The sequence below is a fragment of the Sinohyriopsis cumingii genome, chromosome 13 (genome assembly GCF_028554795.1).
Source record: "Sinohyriopsis cumingii isolate HCF-2022 chromosome 13, ASM2855479v2, whole genome shotgun sequence".
Taxonomy (NCBI): Eukaryota; Metazoa; Mollusca; class Bivalvia; order Unionida; family Unionidae; genus Sinohyriopsis; species Sinohyriopsis cumingii.
In genome coordinates, this window is record NC_142973.1 from 22,858,386 (window position 1) to 22,876,885 (window position 18,500).

The 18,500-nt window shown below is 36.4% G+C and overlaps 1 protein-coding gene across 1 annotated transcript in view; it reads right to left on the minus strand.

Annotated features, from left to right (window-relative positions):
• Positions 1-18,500, minus strand: part of LOC149785047 (2-hydroxyacyl-CoA lyase 2-like) — an 80,442-nt gene that overhangs the window by 34,318 nt on the left and 27,624 nt on the right. The window contains exons 5-10 of the mRNA XM_089978768.1: positions 13,563-13,654; positions 12,468-12,606; positions 9,283-9,394; positions 7,547-7,647; positions 4,562-4,671; positions 744-867 (exon numbers count right to left, since the gene is read on the minus strand). Of these exons, the coding sequence (XP_089834894.1) occupies positions 744-867; positions 4,562-4,671; positions 7,547-7,647; positions 9,283-9,394; positions 12,468-12,606; positions 13,563-13,654 (678 nt within the window). The remainder of the gene's footprint in view (positions 1-743; positions 868-4,561; positions 4,672-7,546; positions 7,648-9,282; positions 9,395-12,467; positions 12,607-13,562; positions 13,655-18,500) is intronic.

The following is an 18,500-nucleotide window of genomic DNA, read 5'->3' on the forward strand; positions in this document are numbered from 1 at the left end:
GCTTTCTCACATACCCACATTGGCTGAATCTGAGACTCAAACCTACGCAGACTGAGGTGAGATGGCAGTGATCCGTAACAGAGAGCGCTTTAGACCACTCGGCCACTCGGGGCCCCCGGTAGGTAGGTGTTCTTTTGGGGTTTATTTTAACAAGAATAATATATATATAAATGTGATTATTTGATTTTTTTACCATGAGGGAAAAAGTGTTAGGGTCAGCAACGAGAAATTGGGATGGCTGGCTGACCAGAAACATATTTTTTGTCTGGCCTTATCAAGACACTTAACCATACTTCCCACCCAGCTGAAAATATGTACCAGCAATTACTGGTGGTTGACCCATGATGAATTAGTATTCAGCCCAAGGAAAGACAAGCACTCTCAGTTGTTTCATGCCACATGAGTCATTGAAAAGCTTGAACTTACTATCAACTTGTCATGGGTAAAGTACAAACAGAAACCTTAACATATAACCAAATGTAATGTGTTTTGTGACTGGCTGAATAACAACAGTAAAATCCATGATATTCTGTCTGAAACTCTGAGGTCTCATGGATGCATATAACAGCCATATGCTTGGAGATTTGAGTTACTATTTTCACAAATATATATTTTACTTTGTACTCTGTTTCCAATAGTAAATCCACCATGACCATCATCCTATCCTCAAATAAAAGGCTGATGTTCCTTATATTTGAACAATTTCGATGCTGTTTTATTAGATAAAAATCACTGTAACCAACCTGCCAGTATTACTACATCAGCTTCTTTAAGAGCATCCCCTCTCCTCTGCCTAATCTGGAGGTCACTGTACTGACCCAGCAAACCTCGAGCCATTCCACCAAGGAAACATGGCATACCCATGCTCTGAAATTTAATGGAATAAGCATAAAGATAAAAAAATACCATATTTACCCATCTATAATGCAGGATGATGTGTAAGTACATATAACACATAAAGATAAGTAAATACCATATTTACAAATCTATAAGGCATAAAGATCAACAAGTGCCATATTTATTTATCTATAAGACAGTAAGATATACAAAGTACCATATTTACCCATCTATAAGTTATAAAGATACATAAGTACCATATTTACCATAAGGCATTAAGATAACCAAGTGCCATATTTAGCTATATATAAGGCATGACGATAAGAAAGTACTAATTTACCCATCTATAAGGCATGTAGATACATAAGTACCATATTTACCAATCTATAAGGCATAAAGATCAACAAGTGCCATATTTAGCTATCATAGGGCATGATGATACACAAGTACCATATTTACCCATTTATAAGTTAAGAAGATACATAAGTGCCATATTTACTCATCCATTAAGGCATTAAGATAACCAAGTGCCATATTCAGCTATATATAAGGCATGAAGATAAGAAAGTACCAATTTACCAATCTATAAGGCATGAAGATACATAAGTACCATATTTACCCATCTATAAGGCAGGAAGATAAATGTACCATATTTACCCTTCTATAAGGCAGCACGATAAATGTACCATATTTACCCTTCTATATGCCATGAAGACACATAAGTACCATATTTACCCATCTATAAGGCATGAAGGTAAATAAGTACCATATTTACCAATCGATAAGTTATGAAGACACATAAGTACTACATTTACCAATCTATAAGGCATGAAGATACATAAGCACCATATTTGCCAATCTATAAGGCATGAAGACACATAAGTACCATATTTACCAATCTATAAGGCATGAAGACACATAAGCACCATATTTGCCCATCTGTAAGCTATGAAGATACATAAGTACCATATTTACCAATCTATAAGGCATCAAGATAACCAAGTGACATAGTTAGCTGTCTAAAAGGCATGAAGATATGTAAGTACATATTTACCCATCTATATCAACTGCTCCAGAGGCCTAAGTGGTTACAACATTTGCCTCTGATGTGGGAGGTGATGGTTCAAACCCTGGCTGAGTCATACCAAAGACTTATGAAAAGACTTATGAAAATGGTACAGTGTGACCCCGCTATAACACGCTCTGTTATAACGCGAATTCGGATATAATGCGGCTGTGGCGTGGCTCCCGAAATTTCATATACATGTATTTTTCTCGTACACGAAAAAGTACTTTTTCTTTCTTCTTAAAAGTAAGAAGAAGAAAATAACGCAAAAAAAGTTTATTCTGGGATCGCGTAGGTCTTCGCCAATGTCGCAAACTTGGATTGTTTTTCCTTATTGGCTGCAAAACATACCATGTGGCTTTTTTTATTTGTTGGCGACATTGTTGGCTGTTTAAACTTTTATATACAATCATGGGTTTAGAGTGCAGAAATTTAGAGGCCCCATGAAAGGAAGCCACAAACAAGATATAAAATGCACTGAAATGTATCTATTGTTACATAAACAAAGTCTTTGTCTATACTGACAAACCATCTAAACAGTGCATTGTTATATCATAATCCGCTTATCCTGACATCTAGCATGAGTTCTGTATGTTGTGAAATATCCGCTTTTTTGTTGTTGACATTTCTGGTAACGGAGATCAACTGGACGAGGCATTCTCTTGTAATCTGTCTTTCATCGGATTTTCGGCCGCTCGCTAGTGATTAATATATTTACAAAGACTGGCATTTGTGTGTGGATGGTAAGTAAAATTCCTCTTCTTTTCACTTGGAATTAAATCCTTCAGAACACTCACATTTTCTTTAATAATCCATGTCATCAGAACACATGCGTCTCTATCGTCCGTTGACCCTTTGTTAATTTTCAGACGTATGCACAGAAGGCAGCATCACGCTGCTACCATGAATGTAAAAAAAAAAAAAAAAAAATTTTTATTGGTTTATTCAGTAGGCATGGAGGGACAGTAACTAGAATAGTCTAAAAGATGGCCAATTCCTTTTAAAAATGTATCCAGATAAAACAGTTTGCTGAAATTTCAAAGGAAACAGATTACCTTTGAAGCACCGACTGTTATGAAAACATACACAGCAAATGGAAAAAATCCCCGTCTCAATCATGCAATACAATTATTTGATGTTGCCGCCACAATAAGAAATGGGCATTCGTTTGGTTCTCCAAAGCTGTTCTTTAGCGGTGACTTCTTTTAAAAGCGCATGCAGCCTTCATCAAAGAAAACCGACTACAATCTTTCAATAACAGCAAAGAAGTTTTCTTCATAGGAAGTCAGTACCAAACTTAAATAAAAGTGATGGAATCTGATGGATTTTTCCATTTCCCAACATGACTGGAACACTTTAACTGTGCTGTGAAAGTTTACTTTTTGTAGGGAAAAAGTTTATGCCAACGGCAGCTTAAAGCGCAAACTAACTTTTACCGACTTCGAACATACTTCAAAGTAAATGTGCTTCATCATTCATTACATGATTGTGCTATGTTTTTCCTCTGAATACAGACCAATATGACCTGTTACAAAATTAATGAATATTTTAAAGCTGTGTATGCATATTTTCGATAGAATCACTTGTATTGTGGATTCAATGTATATGATGAGGTTTGCAGGTGAGTACACTGCGTTAATACTCTGATCATGCTATACATTAGACATTTATATATAAACAGTATTCACGTATATGTACCAATTCATGGTTCTCTAAATAAAGTAAACTATTATATGACGTCTTCTCTCTTTCACACAGGTGTATTTCTCATTTAATGTGCATTAATTCAAGATAGCAACTGTGCCGACGAAGCACATATTTTACCACCCGCATTTATTACCCCCACCAACACACAATTTTTTGTTTTTGTTTTTGGGGGATACATTTTCTTCAGCTAACTGATTTGGTTGCATATAACACGGTTCGGTTCATAACATGGTCAGATTCTATGGCTCCCAACTACCGTGTTATAGCGGGGTCCCACTGTACTAGCAACTGCATCAACTGGTGTTCAGTGTTAAGAGGTTAGTGTTAGGACTGGTCGGCCTGGTGTCAGGATAATGTGTCTGGGTGAGACTGCTCAATGTTTGTGGCATGATGCCCCAGTGCTAGATCTCACTATAAACTATTACACTGTGGCAGTATGACTAAAACTTTTACCTCTATGTTATGTTTGTGTGGCCTTATGCCCAGTAAGACAGATGGATCTATCACTAAGATCTCCTTGAAACTGTATGGACTTGTAGGCATGTTAGGACAGACAAATCTATGGTTAAGATCTCTGTAATTGTAGAAAAATGAAGCATTGACCTGGTGAGACAGATGAATTGATCACTAAGATTCTGTAATTGAAATTGTATGTAGTTGTAAGCATGCTAGGATGAACAGATCCATCACTAAGATATCCATAATTGTAGAAAGATAAAGCCGTAGGCCTAGAAAGGAGGATAGATCTTTTGGTAAGATGACCTGATTGAGACAGCTGGACTGGCTGGATGGCTGGGTCAACTAGCTGGACAATTTTCTTGCATTGGTAAACTCCAAACAGCATTCTCATCAGTCATTACTTTTTATTTATGGGCCCTGTATTAGTTTTTATTTTCACCTAGAATTACAATAAAGCCAAGAATGTGCAATTGTCCATAAGCTTGCCCTTACCTCCAATGCTGTGCGAAGCTGGTCCACAGGTACAGGTGGAAGAGTAGCCTGGGAGCCTACCAGAATGAGGGGCTTCTTGGCCCGTGATAAAATCTCAATACTCTTCTGAACTGAAGTAATAAAAAAGGTTTATTTCTAGCACCATTCCACAGATGAAAAAGAACAAAGAAGAAACATTGGAAAATGGGAGAAATGTCATTAATACTTCATGTAACTATAGCTATGTTTCAATTATCCAATTTACTAAATGGACACATAGGAGAAAAATTGGATAATTTATTTCTGGTTCTAAATGTACAAATTGAGAATCAACACATGGTCATCTAAGTGACTTAAATCAGATTTTATATTTGGTGTGGAGCACAGGGCTTCCACTAGGATATTTTTCCAGCTAAACAGTGTGATTTTTTGTATAGTCTTTAATTGGTAAGAGAGAGAAAGCAAACAGACAAAAGTGTACAGTATGCAGCTTGTCAGATAAGACTGACTGGATGTTAATCAACAGAAAAAAAGAAAACCACATAAAGTAAAGAAAATCTGAAAAAAGATGATGTCTGTAAGGTGCATTTGTCATGATATTAATGCATTCCAAGTTTCATGAATATATCTCTAATAGTTATGGACTGGACAAGAGAGTAATGGGTAGTTGGAACACTTCTGTAATAAAAATGGGGCCAAATAACAAATGCTAAACAGACAGCCTCCATTTACGAAGGACATACTGTGAAGTCATGATAAAAAAGCATATGTCTTGACAGGGTTCAGGGATATCAAGTCTGACAGACAGACAGACACGCTGACTCCAGTATGCACCCCTCCCCCCCGCCAACTTCAGGTGATGTGGCTTGGTGGCATAACAGTATGAGCAAAAAGAAACACACACACACACACACACACATATATAATGTACTCAAGTATGGGCCCTTTACCAACTGTTTATATATCACTATATCAAAAATTTCAATTTCAAATCAGTTTTCAAACTGAACGTATTTATTAACTTAATGCTAAATTGTGCATTTCAGCATAAGCTGCTTTTTTAGACATTAAGTCCTTGTTACAGCATCAGCAATACTACCTCAACAAAAAATCAAGCTAAAACTTTGGTGTAAAACTTTGCCTTACTATAGCAGGAAAAGCAATGCTCATTTCACCCTGTATTGCTGACTTTAGGGTCTGATATTTGAGAATGCACCCAAAGGTGAATTTTTAAAAGGTATCATTTTTATATGAATTGTCAAGCGGTCTAAAGCGCTCAGGGTTATGGATCATTGCCATCTCACCACTGTCTGCATGGGTTTGAGTCTCAGGTTTGGCCAAAATGTCTGTGTGAGAAAGTATGCCAGTAGCTTCTCATGGGTCGGTGGGTTTTTCCAGGGTTTTCCTGGGTTCTTCCTCCACCATTTATACTGGCTGCCATGTATAGCCTATCTTGTGCTGAAAAATGGCGTTAAACCCTACAACAACAAGAACAACAACTTGCAAATCTGCCTTCAATTTTGGATCTGCTCATTCATGAGATCTTTTGAAGGATTTCATAAACTTCAGATTTAGTATGATTCTTTATATGAAAAAGACCCTAGTCAAATCAAGTTTCACTGTCTGGTACACTTGTATAGAATTTGGCCCTCTGTTCGACTTATAACTTTGAACTTCAATATCCACTCAACAAGTATTCAAGGACTTTATGGATATGAAATAGAATTTGATATGAGGCTTTATATTTACAATACCGATGTCAAGTTTGATTTTGATGTTTTCTCGCAAAACTTTATGGTGTTATGACCCTGAATAAAAAAATAAACTGTTCTCAATCAACTCTAATAAACGAACATTCAAAAATAACTGTAAACCAAAGCAGTATCAGCAGCAGATTCAAGAACTACTACCACAACCACTACTGCAACTTGAAGAATGGTGAACAATTCTCTAATGGAAATATACCTCTTCCTTTCCTACACCCAACCCCTACATCATGATGGAGATGAGTCAATAATCAAAAAAAAGATCATAACTCTTGTGAAAATAGTGCATGTAAAATGACTGGTCTGCATTTATATCATTTGATGAGGACCATAAATGATAATATACACAGAATTTCAGAGCAATCCACTTAAAACTGCAAGACTAGCTCCGTTCACAAAATCATTGAATCCAGCTACAAGTCAAAAGTGACAAAAACTCTTACAAATATCAATGGAGCACAAAGATTTGTCAATATGTGCATCTTAAATGGTGACCAAAATATGCAGCAAGTTTCACTGCAATCCATAACAAGAGATGCAAGTGAGCCTGATATTGCTCATCTAAGTAGCTGGCACATTTTAGCATGTGAATATAAATTCACGCACACTTAAATCCTAACCCAAGGCAGCTGTTGGACTCATGACCAGAAAGGTGCAGGTTCAATTCCCAATATCTGATCAGCTTGAGTTCTCAATGAAATATGTGGATATCAACCATAATCAAAGTATTCTGAGACTGTGATGATACAAGCTTACATACCAAATCTAGTTTACATACCAAATCTAATCAAATTCTTATTATAAATATGGCTTCTAGATTGCTCACAAGTTCAGTAAAAGCCAACAGAAATTTTGACTGGTCAATATTCAATATACTTATTTAACAAATAAATTAAACTCAAACATTATAAGCCCTTCATTGACCAAGATCTGCCAGTGTTTAATTTATGGTTTGCCTACATAAAATGGAATAATTTAAGGTTAAAAAAGGAATAATTATGACAAAATTGGAATGGTTAGCATAATTTGCAATAAACTGGTGCAGCTAAGACAAGGATCTTACAGGAATTCAAATCAGACAATGTTACACAAAAATTGTTTACATTAAAGAAAAGGATATACTAATGTAAAGATGTAAATGACATGCATCCTAGACAAGATTAAAGACTATTACTCAAACAGGGTAAGCCTAGGTGTCACTTTATATGAATCAAAGAAACAGAAACTCAGCTGCACATACTCTGATTCTGGGTAGCTATAGGTTGATGGACACGAAGTGGAGTTGTGTCTCTTTTCTCCCATGCTCCTGCAAACAAATCATCCACATAGTTTTGTAGATACCTGTGAAGAAAATGACACAGATATTAGGTATTATCAAAAGATCAATGCCTTCTTTTTCCTGGAGGAGATCACCAAACAAAACATCTATACATTATGAATCTAATAATCTCTTCTTAAAAGACTAAAATGAAGCAATTTGCTATAGGAATTATGTTGATAAAAGATGTGAAGTAATGACATGGAACGCATCATTGGTTCAAAAGAACAGGAGGACAAAGTGGACCTGATATCACTCATCTGGGGAGTTTACAGCTTGTGAATGCAAACTCTCACACTTCTTAAACCTACAGATGGAAAATAAAAGTTCGGAACAAGAAGTTGCTACAGTGTCTATAAATATTGGTGCTCTCTCTCTCTCTCTCTCTCTCTCTCTCTCTCTCTCTCTCTCTCACTTACTCTCTCTCTCTCTCTCTCTCTCTCTCTCACACACACACACTCACACACAAACATTCTTCCCTGGAACTTTCTTGTCCTTATGGACTAGACACTGATTCATAATGTGGAAACTGCTACAGTGTCTATCTATCAATATTGGTGTTCTCTCTCTCTCTCTCTCTCTCTCTCTCTCTCTCTCTCTCTCTCCCTCTCTCTCTCTCTCACACACACACACACACACACACACACACACACACACACAAAACATTCTTCCCTGGATCTTTCCTTGTCCTTATGGACTAAACACTGATTCATAATGTGGAAACTGGTCATATCCCTACATTTCTAAGTACATACACCTACCTGGCATTATCAAGGGATCTAACCTTTGCAGTCAAGTATGGATTAATAGGTCTGTCCTTACTCACCTGAGACCCATCTCCTGGAGTCATAACATGGAAACCACTGAGATCCCCACCCAAGGAAGCTGCAGTGGTTCAGTGGTTAAGGCACTGGACTCAAGACCAGAAGATTGCAGGTTTGATTCCCACCATCTGATGAGCCTGGTTCATTGTGCATCTCACTCATAATCAAAATCATCTGAGATTTTGATGATACAAGTTTACATACCAAATCCAAATCTGGTCCAAAATATGGGCACTATTAGCTTAAAATATTCAAATTCAACCTTCAAATACGGTTCAAATACATGCAGTAGAGCTTCAAATATTCATGACTTATAGATTGGTAAATATGGTACTTATGTATGGTACTTATGTATCTTCAATGCTTTTATATTAGTATCTCACTGGTTTGTCAGTTTGTTTAACTATAACAAACAGACATTTGATTTCACATGATGAAAAACCTGACTCCATGTAATAGAGGGCTGAGTTTCAAGCATTACAGAAATCATGTGACTTAAAAGTATCTTGGACCTGTGTAACTGAGCCTCTTGATAACAAAGTGCTCTGTGTTACTGCACTGATGGCTTGTCATACATCTCAGTGGTTGGCAAAGAGCGCATGTGTTTGGTCTGGAAGACCTTAAATCATAACTAATTCATTTAAAAACAAACAAATTTGAAATTTGTCTGTCTTTTTAAAAATTTAAGATAACAAACTGCTAACTTCTTAGGACACACATTTATGCACACACACACATTTATGTACACACACACATTTATGCACACACACACATGCACACATACACACCAATAAACACACACTAAGTAAAGATTTACATTTTTCAAAAACTCACCAGTTTACCACCTTCTGCACAAGGCCTTTTCCCTTCGATTTTGCCCCCACCTCACGGTTCACAAGCTGATATGGGTAGAGGGTATCTATTGGGAACTCCACAAAAACTGGACCTGATATCATGATAAAAAGTAACTTCCTTATGTCTTACACAAACATGCATCTTTTTAAAATTAGGAAATTATTGATATCATACAAGTTGAAAAGCAACACAAATTTAAAATATCTGATTGGTAATTTGTTCAATTCAGTTAGAGCAAATTTTCTACCACTGCGACCCTGACCCCCAGATAAAATGGATAAGTGAGTATGTTATAAAATGAATGAGAATCTATACAGTGGTTTAGGAAATATATGCAAATAATTTCTTTACACCAAAACCCCCCAAAAAAACTGTTCACAGAGACACTGACATTAACATAAAAATGACTGCAACATTTTGCTTCCCACCAATATGATCTTTATAATGAAAATAACCTGAACACTGGGATTTACAAAAAATTAACCCAAACACAGGACTTTACAATAAAATTAGCCTAAATGCTGGGCTTTACAATAAAATAAATCTGAACACTGGAATTTACAACAAAATTAGCCTAAATGCTGGGCTTTACAATAAAATTAGCCTAAATGCTGGGCTTTACAATAAAATAAATCTGAACACTGGAATTTACAACAAAATTAGCCTAAATGCTGGGCTTTACAATAAAATTAGCCTGAACACTGGGCTTTATAACAAAATTAACCTAACACTGGGCTTTATAATAAAATTAACCTGAACATTGGGCTTTACAATAAAATTAACCTGAACACTGGGCTTTACAATAAAATTAACCTGAACACTGGGCTTTACAATAAAATTAACCTGAACATTGGGCTTTACAATAAAATTAACCTGAACATTGGGCTTTACAATAAAATTAACCTAAACACTGGGCTTTACAATAAAATTAACCTGAACACTGGACTATATGGTAAGCACAACACCATGTGGTGCCTTTAGCCATGCTACAGACACAGAACCTTTTTAGAAAATACTTCTCTATTACACAAATTTATTTTAAATAAAGGATTCTTTAAAAATATTTAAAATGTAAAGGTGATTACTTAGATAAATACTTTCATACTGAAGTCATAAAATGTAAAGAATACTGTGAATACTTGGCTAGAAGTCCAATCCAAGTTTAAAACAGTAGATCTAGATCTGCCTTCACATAATCTGGGTTTATCCAGTTGTTAGGATTAATAATATGACCAAACACAGACCCTCATCTGCCAGCCCATTAGGCTATGGCAGATCAGGGTCTATAGTGTTTGCCACTGGACTTAACTTATATGCTATTATATATGATGGTTATCATTTTCAAGTCTTGAAAAAGAGGAATGATCACTTTTCATTTAAATAAAACTGAACAACACTGCCATTGGCAAGGAGAACTGGTAAATGTGGCCATCCTGTGATTGGTAGTGATTAGCTGTACATGAATAACAAAGATCATAACATCATCCAGCTAGACCTATTTCTTTGAAATTCAAAGTCTGAATCGCAAGGTGACCATAATTTCAAAATTATGAATAGTCACACTACTCACTACGTTGAAATTATATCAACTGTCTTTCCAGTGGCACTCATGAAAAGATACAATGTTCAATATGGCAAGTAGATGAAGAATATGAGATAAAATATGGGTCATATCAAAGTCAATACGGGATTGCATAGGGGTCACATCAAAGTCAATATGAGATAGCACAGACGTCATATCAAAGTCAATATGGGGCAGCATAGAGGTCATATAAAAGTTAATATGGGACAGAAATAGGGTCATATCTAAGTCAATATGGGATAGCATAGATGTCATATCAAAGTCAATATGGGATAGCATAGGGGTCATATAAAAGTCAACATCAGATAGAAAAAGGGTCATATCTAAGTCAATATGGGATATAATATGGGCTCCAACCAGGATTTTTACTTAAGGATGTAACTCAATGGGCCCCCAACCAGGACTTGACTCAAGGATATAACTCAATGGACCTCCAACCATGGGCTTGACACAAGGATAAAATTCCATGGGCCCCCAACAAGGACTTGATTCAAGTAGATAACTCCATGGGCCCCAAACCAGGACTTGACTCAAGGATATGGATAACTCCATGGGCTCCAAAATCATGGGCTTGACTCAAGGATGTAACCCAATGGGCCCGCCCCCCCCCCCAACCACCGATTGGACCCATGCGCAGGAATGATACGAGGATGTAAGATGTTACATTCCAAATACAGTGCAAAGTGGATGATCCAATGACCACATGCAACAGCTTGTAAACAAAAGTGACTTCTCCATTAACTCACATGCATAATCTATTACATTACTGTTAGTTTGCCAAACCTTGCACAATACATAAACCAAATCACATATCATACTTTTATGCCTACAGTTATTTCTCATTTCTAGAATACACACATACAGTACCCATCTTCTTTACCTTTCACTTCAAAATCTTTCTTTTCCAAATAGTATCTTGTTTAAACACCCTAGTAATTTGATACAAGGTGATAGAAGAAATGCAATACTTTGATGGCAGAACTGTTTGGCTGTTTATGTGTGAACCTTTCAAACCATTACTGAAAGTCAGCTCTGACACATCTGGGCCAATGTACTACCTTCATAGGCTATTTAAAACAACTACTTTTATACATGCCAATGCCCTCTTTATTTTTAACTGGATGATGCAATTTCTTTTAAATTATACTTTATATGTATAAATAAAATGAATAACCATAAGGCCTTGACAGCATTGTGTAGATACTGTCTTTCTTGAGTTGTACTTGAATTGAGCACTTCCAGTACTAAAATTAATTTTCTTTCCATACAGCGCCCTCTGCAGGACATAAGGCTATTTGGCTACAGGATGATTCTTGCTCTTGCCATGGACACCATCTTGAGCAATTTTTGAAGACCTTTTGATCACATATGGTTCACTTAAACTTGTTTAGAAATTCTAATAATATTTTGTGAAAATATGAAGGAAACTAACATTATTTTTTTTACTGTAGAAGAATTTTTTCATGATGCAGGTAGTTAATATGTTTAGTCAATTGTTAAGTCTCAAAACTTTATGCTGAAAATGTGTTATTAAGTTTGTAGAAATGTAATGATATTAAAGTACATTAATTTATAGTAATACCTGGTGTGTCTGACTGGGCAACTTGCAGGGCCTTGGATAATTTTGGCACTATGTCCCTGACTTTGGTGATTGTAACACAATGTTTACAGATGGATTTGAAAAGCGACATCTGGTCAATATCCTGTAATGCTCCACGACCCTGAAAGATAATTGAATTATTAGTTCTAAAACTTAAAATAATATATGCAAGAGTAACACAAGACAAGACAAGAAAAAAACAAGTATCTTTTCTCCCTATTAAATTTTATTCGTAATGATTCATGCATGCCAAGTATGTACTGGGGGATGGGTTGTGGGGTCTTATGCCATACATGACAGCCAGTGTATTTCATGGAGGATGAAACCAGAAAGAACCACAACACTCAGGAAGCTACTGACAAGCTTTCTCATATCTCTACGATAGTCGAGCTGAGACTCAAGCTCACATAGGTAGAGATAAGATGTGGAAATGGTCTGTACAGGCAAGCATCCTTAGACCATCCTTGCACCTGTGGCCCTGCCAAGTATGTTAAAAATCCATAAGGATTTTAAAAATGACAACCTTTAACCAAATGCATAACAAACTGATGAAGATTATGATGTTGCTCCTACTGTGGAAAAAGGGAATATGTCTTGCTTTCCCACTAACGTGGAATAAACAAAAAGGATGTCATCAAAATTTATACTGTTGCATTATCGTATAAAAGAAATGAAGATAGAAATAGTTTTTCAAAAAGAAGTATTAAAAACCATCTCTAAGACACAGCAGAATGCAGACTTAACAATCAAGGTGCGATATGCATAACTACATAACACAACCTCACTGGAAGACCCTTCATTATAACACCATATCTGTTACAATGTGGGCATTATAAAGTGGGCATGGTCATGAAGTGCTTCATTATAAGGTGCTTTCACAATAAGGCAGGATACTCTATAGCACTGAAACACATTACAATGAAGGAGTATTGGACAACATACTTTTGTGTCATTCTTAAATTGTTATTATGATTCTTGACTGAAATTAAAGACATTAAGATTTCCATATATGCCCATTCAAACACCACACTTTAAAAAAAAATCTGTGATTTTTGGTGATTGTCTCAAAGTTCTTGCCTTAAGAATTGTTGCAGCTGCTCCTCCCATTACAATTACAGGGGATTCTGCCATCTGGGCATTTTTCACTGCCGTTACTGTGTTGGTCAATCCTTGAAGAAGGGAAAAAAAGGAATTGAAGTGATATTAATTTATATTATATAAGATCAGATTGAATAACATTACAGCAGTGATGTTGCTATTTAACCCTTTACCTCATGCAAGCGTCTTTGGACACCTCTACACCATTCGCATCGAAGCACCTTTTGACGCCTCTACAAAAGTCGCATGGAAGCGCCTTTTGATGTCGGCTGTAAACATCAGCCATTTCGAGCTGGTTTTTGTAGCGCCACCTTCGGGGAAAAACCCCTATTAGATACTAGATTCATTTCTGCAAATGACAATTACGTCAGATCACGTGGTCACTGTTTATGCACTGGTCGATATCTGCTATTTAAAGTAACTGGGTCATAATCTCCAATCTCCAAAATGGCGGTCGCGGATTTCATTCAGTACTTTGGAAGTTTTCACGATTAGAATCACAACTATGAAAGATTCAATAACCTAAGTAAAGGCACTGATACTGATGTAGGCAGCAATTAGTTTTTATAAATTATCAAATTCAGATGACTTAGTGATGTAGATGCAGATGAAAAACTTGTAAATTTTGAGTATAATAAATGGCAGCTACGGTTGGTCACGTGGCCTCACTGACATGACGGTGAACAAGTTCTCTCAAGATTTTAAAGCACATAAAAAATTCTTCTGTGATAAATAATTACACAGCTATAACAATCAGACTTTACTCTAAAATGTTTCCACACATAATTGATGTGTACCAAAAATGTAAAATGGTTAAAATTGCTGTTAAAGGTAACATACACTACATTGCTTAACAGTTCACAGGCAACCGTATGCGTATGGAGTCAACTAGGTAACAGGTATTCTATTTATAGCATGCTGCACTTTGTAACTATGCTCTGTGAGGTAAAGGGTTAAGGTCTACAATTGTTTCCAATAGAACATATTGTTGGAACAATATCCAAGGGAGATAAATATCACACCTCATTATTTATGTAATTTACAGTAACCTCCCTTCAACATATCACTGTGATACAGGTAGTGCTCTACAGTTTTGTATTTTGCATAGTTAGAATTTTTTTAAAAAAGAATTTCCCTGGGTTTCCTCACTGGTTATACTGGCCATTTAAGAAAGACCCTGTATATCTTAGGTACTGTTCAAATAACCTTTAATTCCCGTTATTTTGGTGTATGATTGATGGGTGTAATATGGATTATATAGTATATAACCTGGCCTTACTCCAGATGTGCACCTTTCAAAAAAGTGCTAGCTCCACTTGGTCATTTTCACTTCCTGAACTTCAGAGGTAAATTTTTACATTTTATAAATTTGGTAATTCATTCATTGCACATTCAGAAGTTGGCATTGTCTAATCTGGCAAAATTTGTTTTCCCTATTTTAATAGCTGCTAAGGATAGTGTACTTTAGACAAATTCAGGCTGAATTTTGGAGCACAAGAGAGCAGACATTTTAGTTAGCAGTGTGCTTAGATCATTTACAATTTCCAAAAGTACAATATCCAAAGAAATGTCATCTACATTACATCAAAGCAGCATAGAGGTATGCCAACATTCTCTCCACTTTGCACATTTTAAATGCAAACAACTTCACCTTACATATGTCACTCTCTCAAATGTACATAATGATTGGTGAGTGCCCCCATAAAAAGCCAGTGGAGTTATATTTTATTACTAATTTTCATAGTAGAATAAAGTTTGTTACTATTATTGGTAATACAAACTATATTTGGTAAAAAAGAATGGATGCTATACCAGAGTTGGTGGGGGGGGGGTAATGAACTAAATATAAAAAAGTACTAGAAAACAATTTTTTTTAAGGTTAACTTTCAAGATTTCACAAGCTAAAAATCTGGTCATGTACATTCACTAACACAAATTGCAGGTAAGTAAATGTATTTCATACCTCTACAACTGTGCCTTTACAATACGATCCAACCTAACCTCATCAATTCTGTACTATTAATATAAAGTCAATATTTTTTCTGGAGTACATGTACCAATTCTTGTGGAATTTGCAGCTGCTATAAGCCATGAAAGAAACAAACTAATCTTTCTATGAAAACAACAGAACCCTTCTCCAATTTACAAATTTAAGTACCAATGCTTCAAGTCTCTATGAAGTACATAATCTCCATTTGTATTCAATCAATGTTTATCAATAAAGTGTTATTCAAAACAGACCTTAATTAGATTTTAAAAAAGGTGCAATCTGTAAATGCTGTACATTTACATTTTTGGTTTGGGGTCCCATTAAGGATAAGATTTTTTTTAAGCTTTCTAAATATTGCTAAAATAAATAACAAAATTATTATTGTTATGGTAATGATAACTTTACCTTAACGAGTCCTACAATCTATCCAGTTATCTATCATTGTGTATTTATATATTCACTATGATACGACTAAAGTTTTCAAATTTGAATGTTTTCTGTCCATGTGTATGATGGGACTTCCAGTCTTGATGTATAGGACTTCCAAAAACCGAATAATTAATGGAATCCCTGCCAACAGATAACATTTTCTGCTATTAATGATGAAACAAAACATCAACTGAAAACTGAGGTTCTTTACTATACACAGTACAATGTAAAAATAATAATATGAATGATCACCTAAAGCAGCAGAGGGGGCGAATCGGACATTTTGTCCAATCGTCATTTGGCTTAATTAATACCTTCTGCACTCAGCGGATCCAGCGTCGTCAGCGCCCGGTAAAAAAAATAACGACGTCGTCGTCGGGGGGTAAATCGAACGTCATTTAGTTTAATATATCTTCTGCACTCAGCGATCCCAGCGTTGTCAGCGTCGGGTAAAAAAGCGCGACGACCGCGTCGATGTCATCGCCCCCTCTGCTGCTAAGAGGCTATTTACAATGATCTTACAAACAGAGTGATCACTAACTCCTCCTCTTGTAGATCAATTAGGTTATTTGACTGATCGGTAAGTCTGAAATTAATTCTCGTTAAAAACCGATTATGGCATCGCATATAGACCGGATTAATTGGACTCTCAACGATTAAAAATCCTGGAGGGGCTGTTGGTGAAAATGAATAAAGGATATACCCCTGTTGAGCCTGATTTGATTGCTTGGTATCCACCTGGTAACTCCCTTCGATAGCATCACACACTAGATTGATTGCTATCACCGATGCGATATTTACGTTGTATGGAGCAATATGCCTACCACCCTCTCCGTTATCGTGTCTGAGGATAGTTGATGGACCGAGAGAATCATTAAGAGACTTTCTTAGTTCTGGCGCGTTGTATCCTGGAAACTTGAAATCGGGTAAATCGGCTTCTGTGATATTATACTCGGTTAGGAATTTTTGTTTACTATCATCGCTGTTAGCAGATATTGTTTTAACGATTCGTTCATTAATATATTCCATGTCTGATATAAGTTGATTTAACACCTCAACGTGTTTTCGTGCTTTTGTTTTCCATAGCTGTTCTAGTTGCAATTGGTAATTACGATTAATCTCGATAAAAGCACTAGCAATATCATTTAAATTAACTGTGACCACGGCGGACGATTCAGGAGTTTCCTTATACGGAAAATACCATTGCATGGTATTCCTGTTTTGAAATATAAACCTGCTGGGTAATAACGTGTTTTTTATAATAGACAAATCATCTCGATACCCGGGATTAATCTCGTGATACGATTGCGCATTCGTGTGCAAGTCCGCGGGGATTTCATGAGGTGGATTCTTGGGCCAACCTAGTATGGTTCTTATTGAACTGTTATAAATATCAACCATATACCCCGGTGTGCTTATTTCAATCGTCGACGATAACGTCGGTTCATGAACCGTAATAGCGATTTTTGATTCTTTTCCTGTGATCGATTTTATCCTGCGTTGAAATTCTTTATTGATTTGTTCTACTTGGTATGACCCAGTTGGTATTGTAACCTCCTTCCAGTCTGGGGTCCCATTGGGTTTATTTGTCCATGCAAAAACCAGCGAGTTATTAGGTTGTTGTCCGTTAAATGCTTCCGCTCGGATATTAGGCCAACTGTGATATACTCGCAATTTTGCCAGAGCTATTTCCTTCACTGGAACCGATGATGGGAAGTTCACACTGAATTCAGGTTTCGTCGATGTTATTGATATCATACTTGTTTGTACCGGAGTGGTGTTCTCCGCGATCCGTTGAAGCAATTGAAACCCTTCGGGGTTCAGCGACATTATTGTTATCGGGTATTTTGTTTTCAATTTCTAATTTTCACACCGCGGAGTTATACAATTGCGTCATCGTGGAGAATTCAACGTCGGATATATGCGAGTCATCAATCACGTTTGAGATCAGCTCGGATAATTTCAAGTACGCGTTAAATACTATTTGATGTTTTATTGTATAATCACGGAGTTTTTTCTGAGAACACGATGATAGTTTTTTAGTAATCGCGGTTGCAACCCCGGCAACTGTTGTCGATGCGGAAATCGCAATTGGAATTGCAATCGGGGCGATCATTGTAACCGACGATAGTATAATGCCGGCTCCAGCCATCACACCGGACACCGAATACACGGTGACATCAATCGCGGTTACCCTTCGATGGTATTTTTTTATTTTTTTATCGTATTGTTCCAAGCGTGTTTTTAGATCCGCGGTGTATACCCGTACAGTATTGTATCGGTAGTGCGACGGAGAGTCCATTATCAAATATGTCATTGTTAAATTAATCAAAACCTGGTTCGAGCTCATCTCTTGTAAGACGCGATATGAATTCTAAACACCATGCGATCTTTGCTCTAAATATAGTATCTTTAACCGCCCTGAACGTAGTAAGGTGTGTGTAGGGTACATCGGCAAATATTAATAGCGTGGGGGAGGTGATATGCACGTTTCCCGC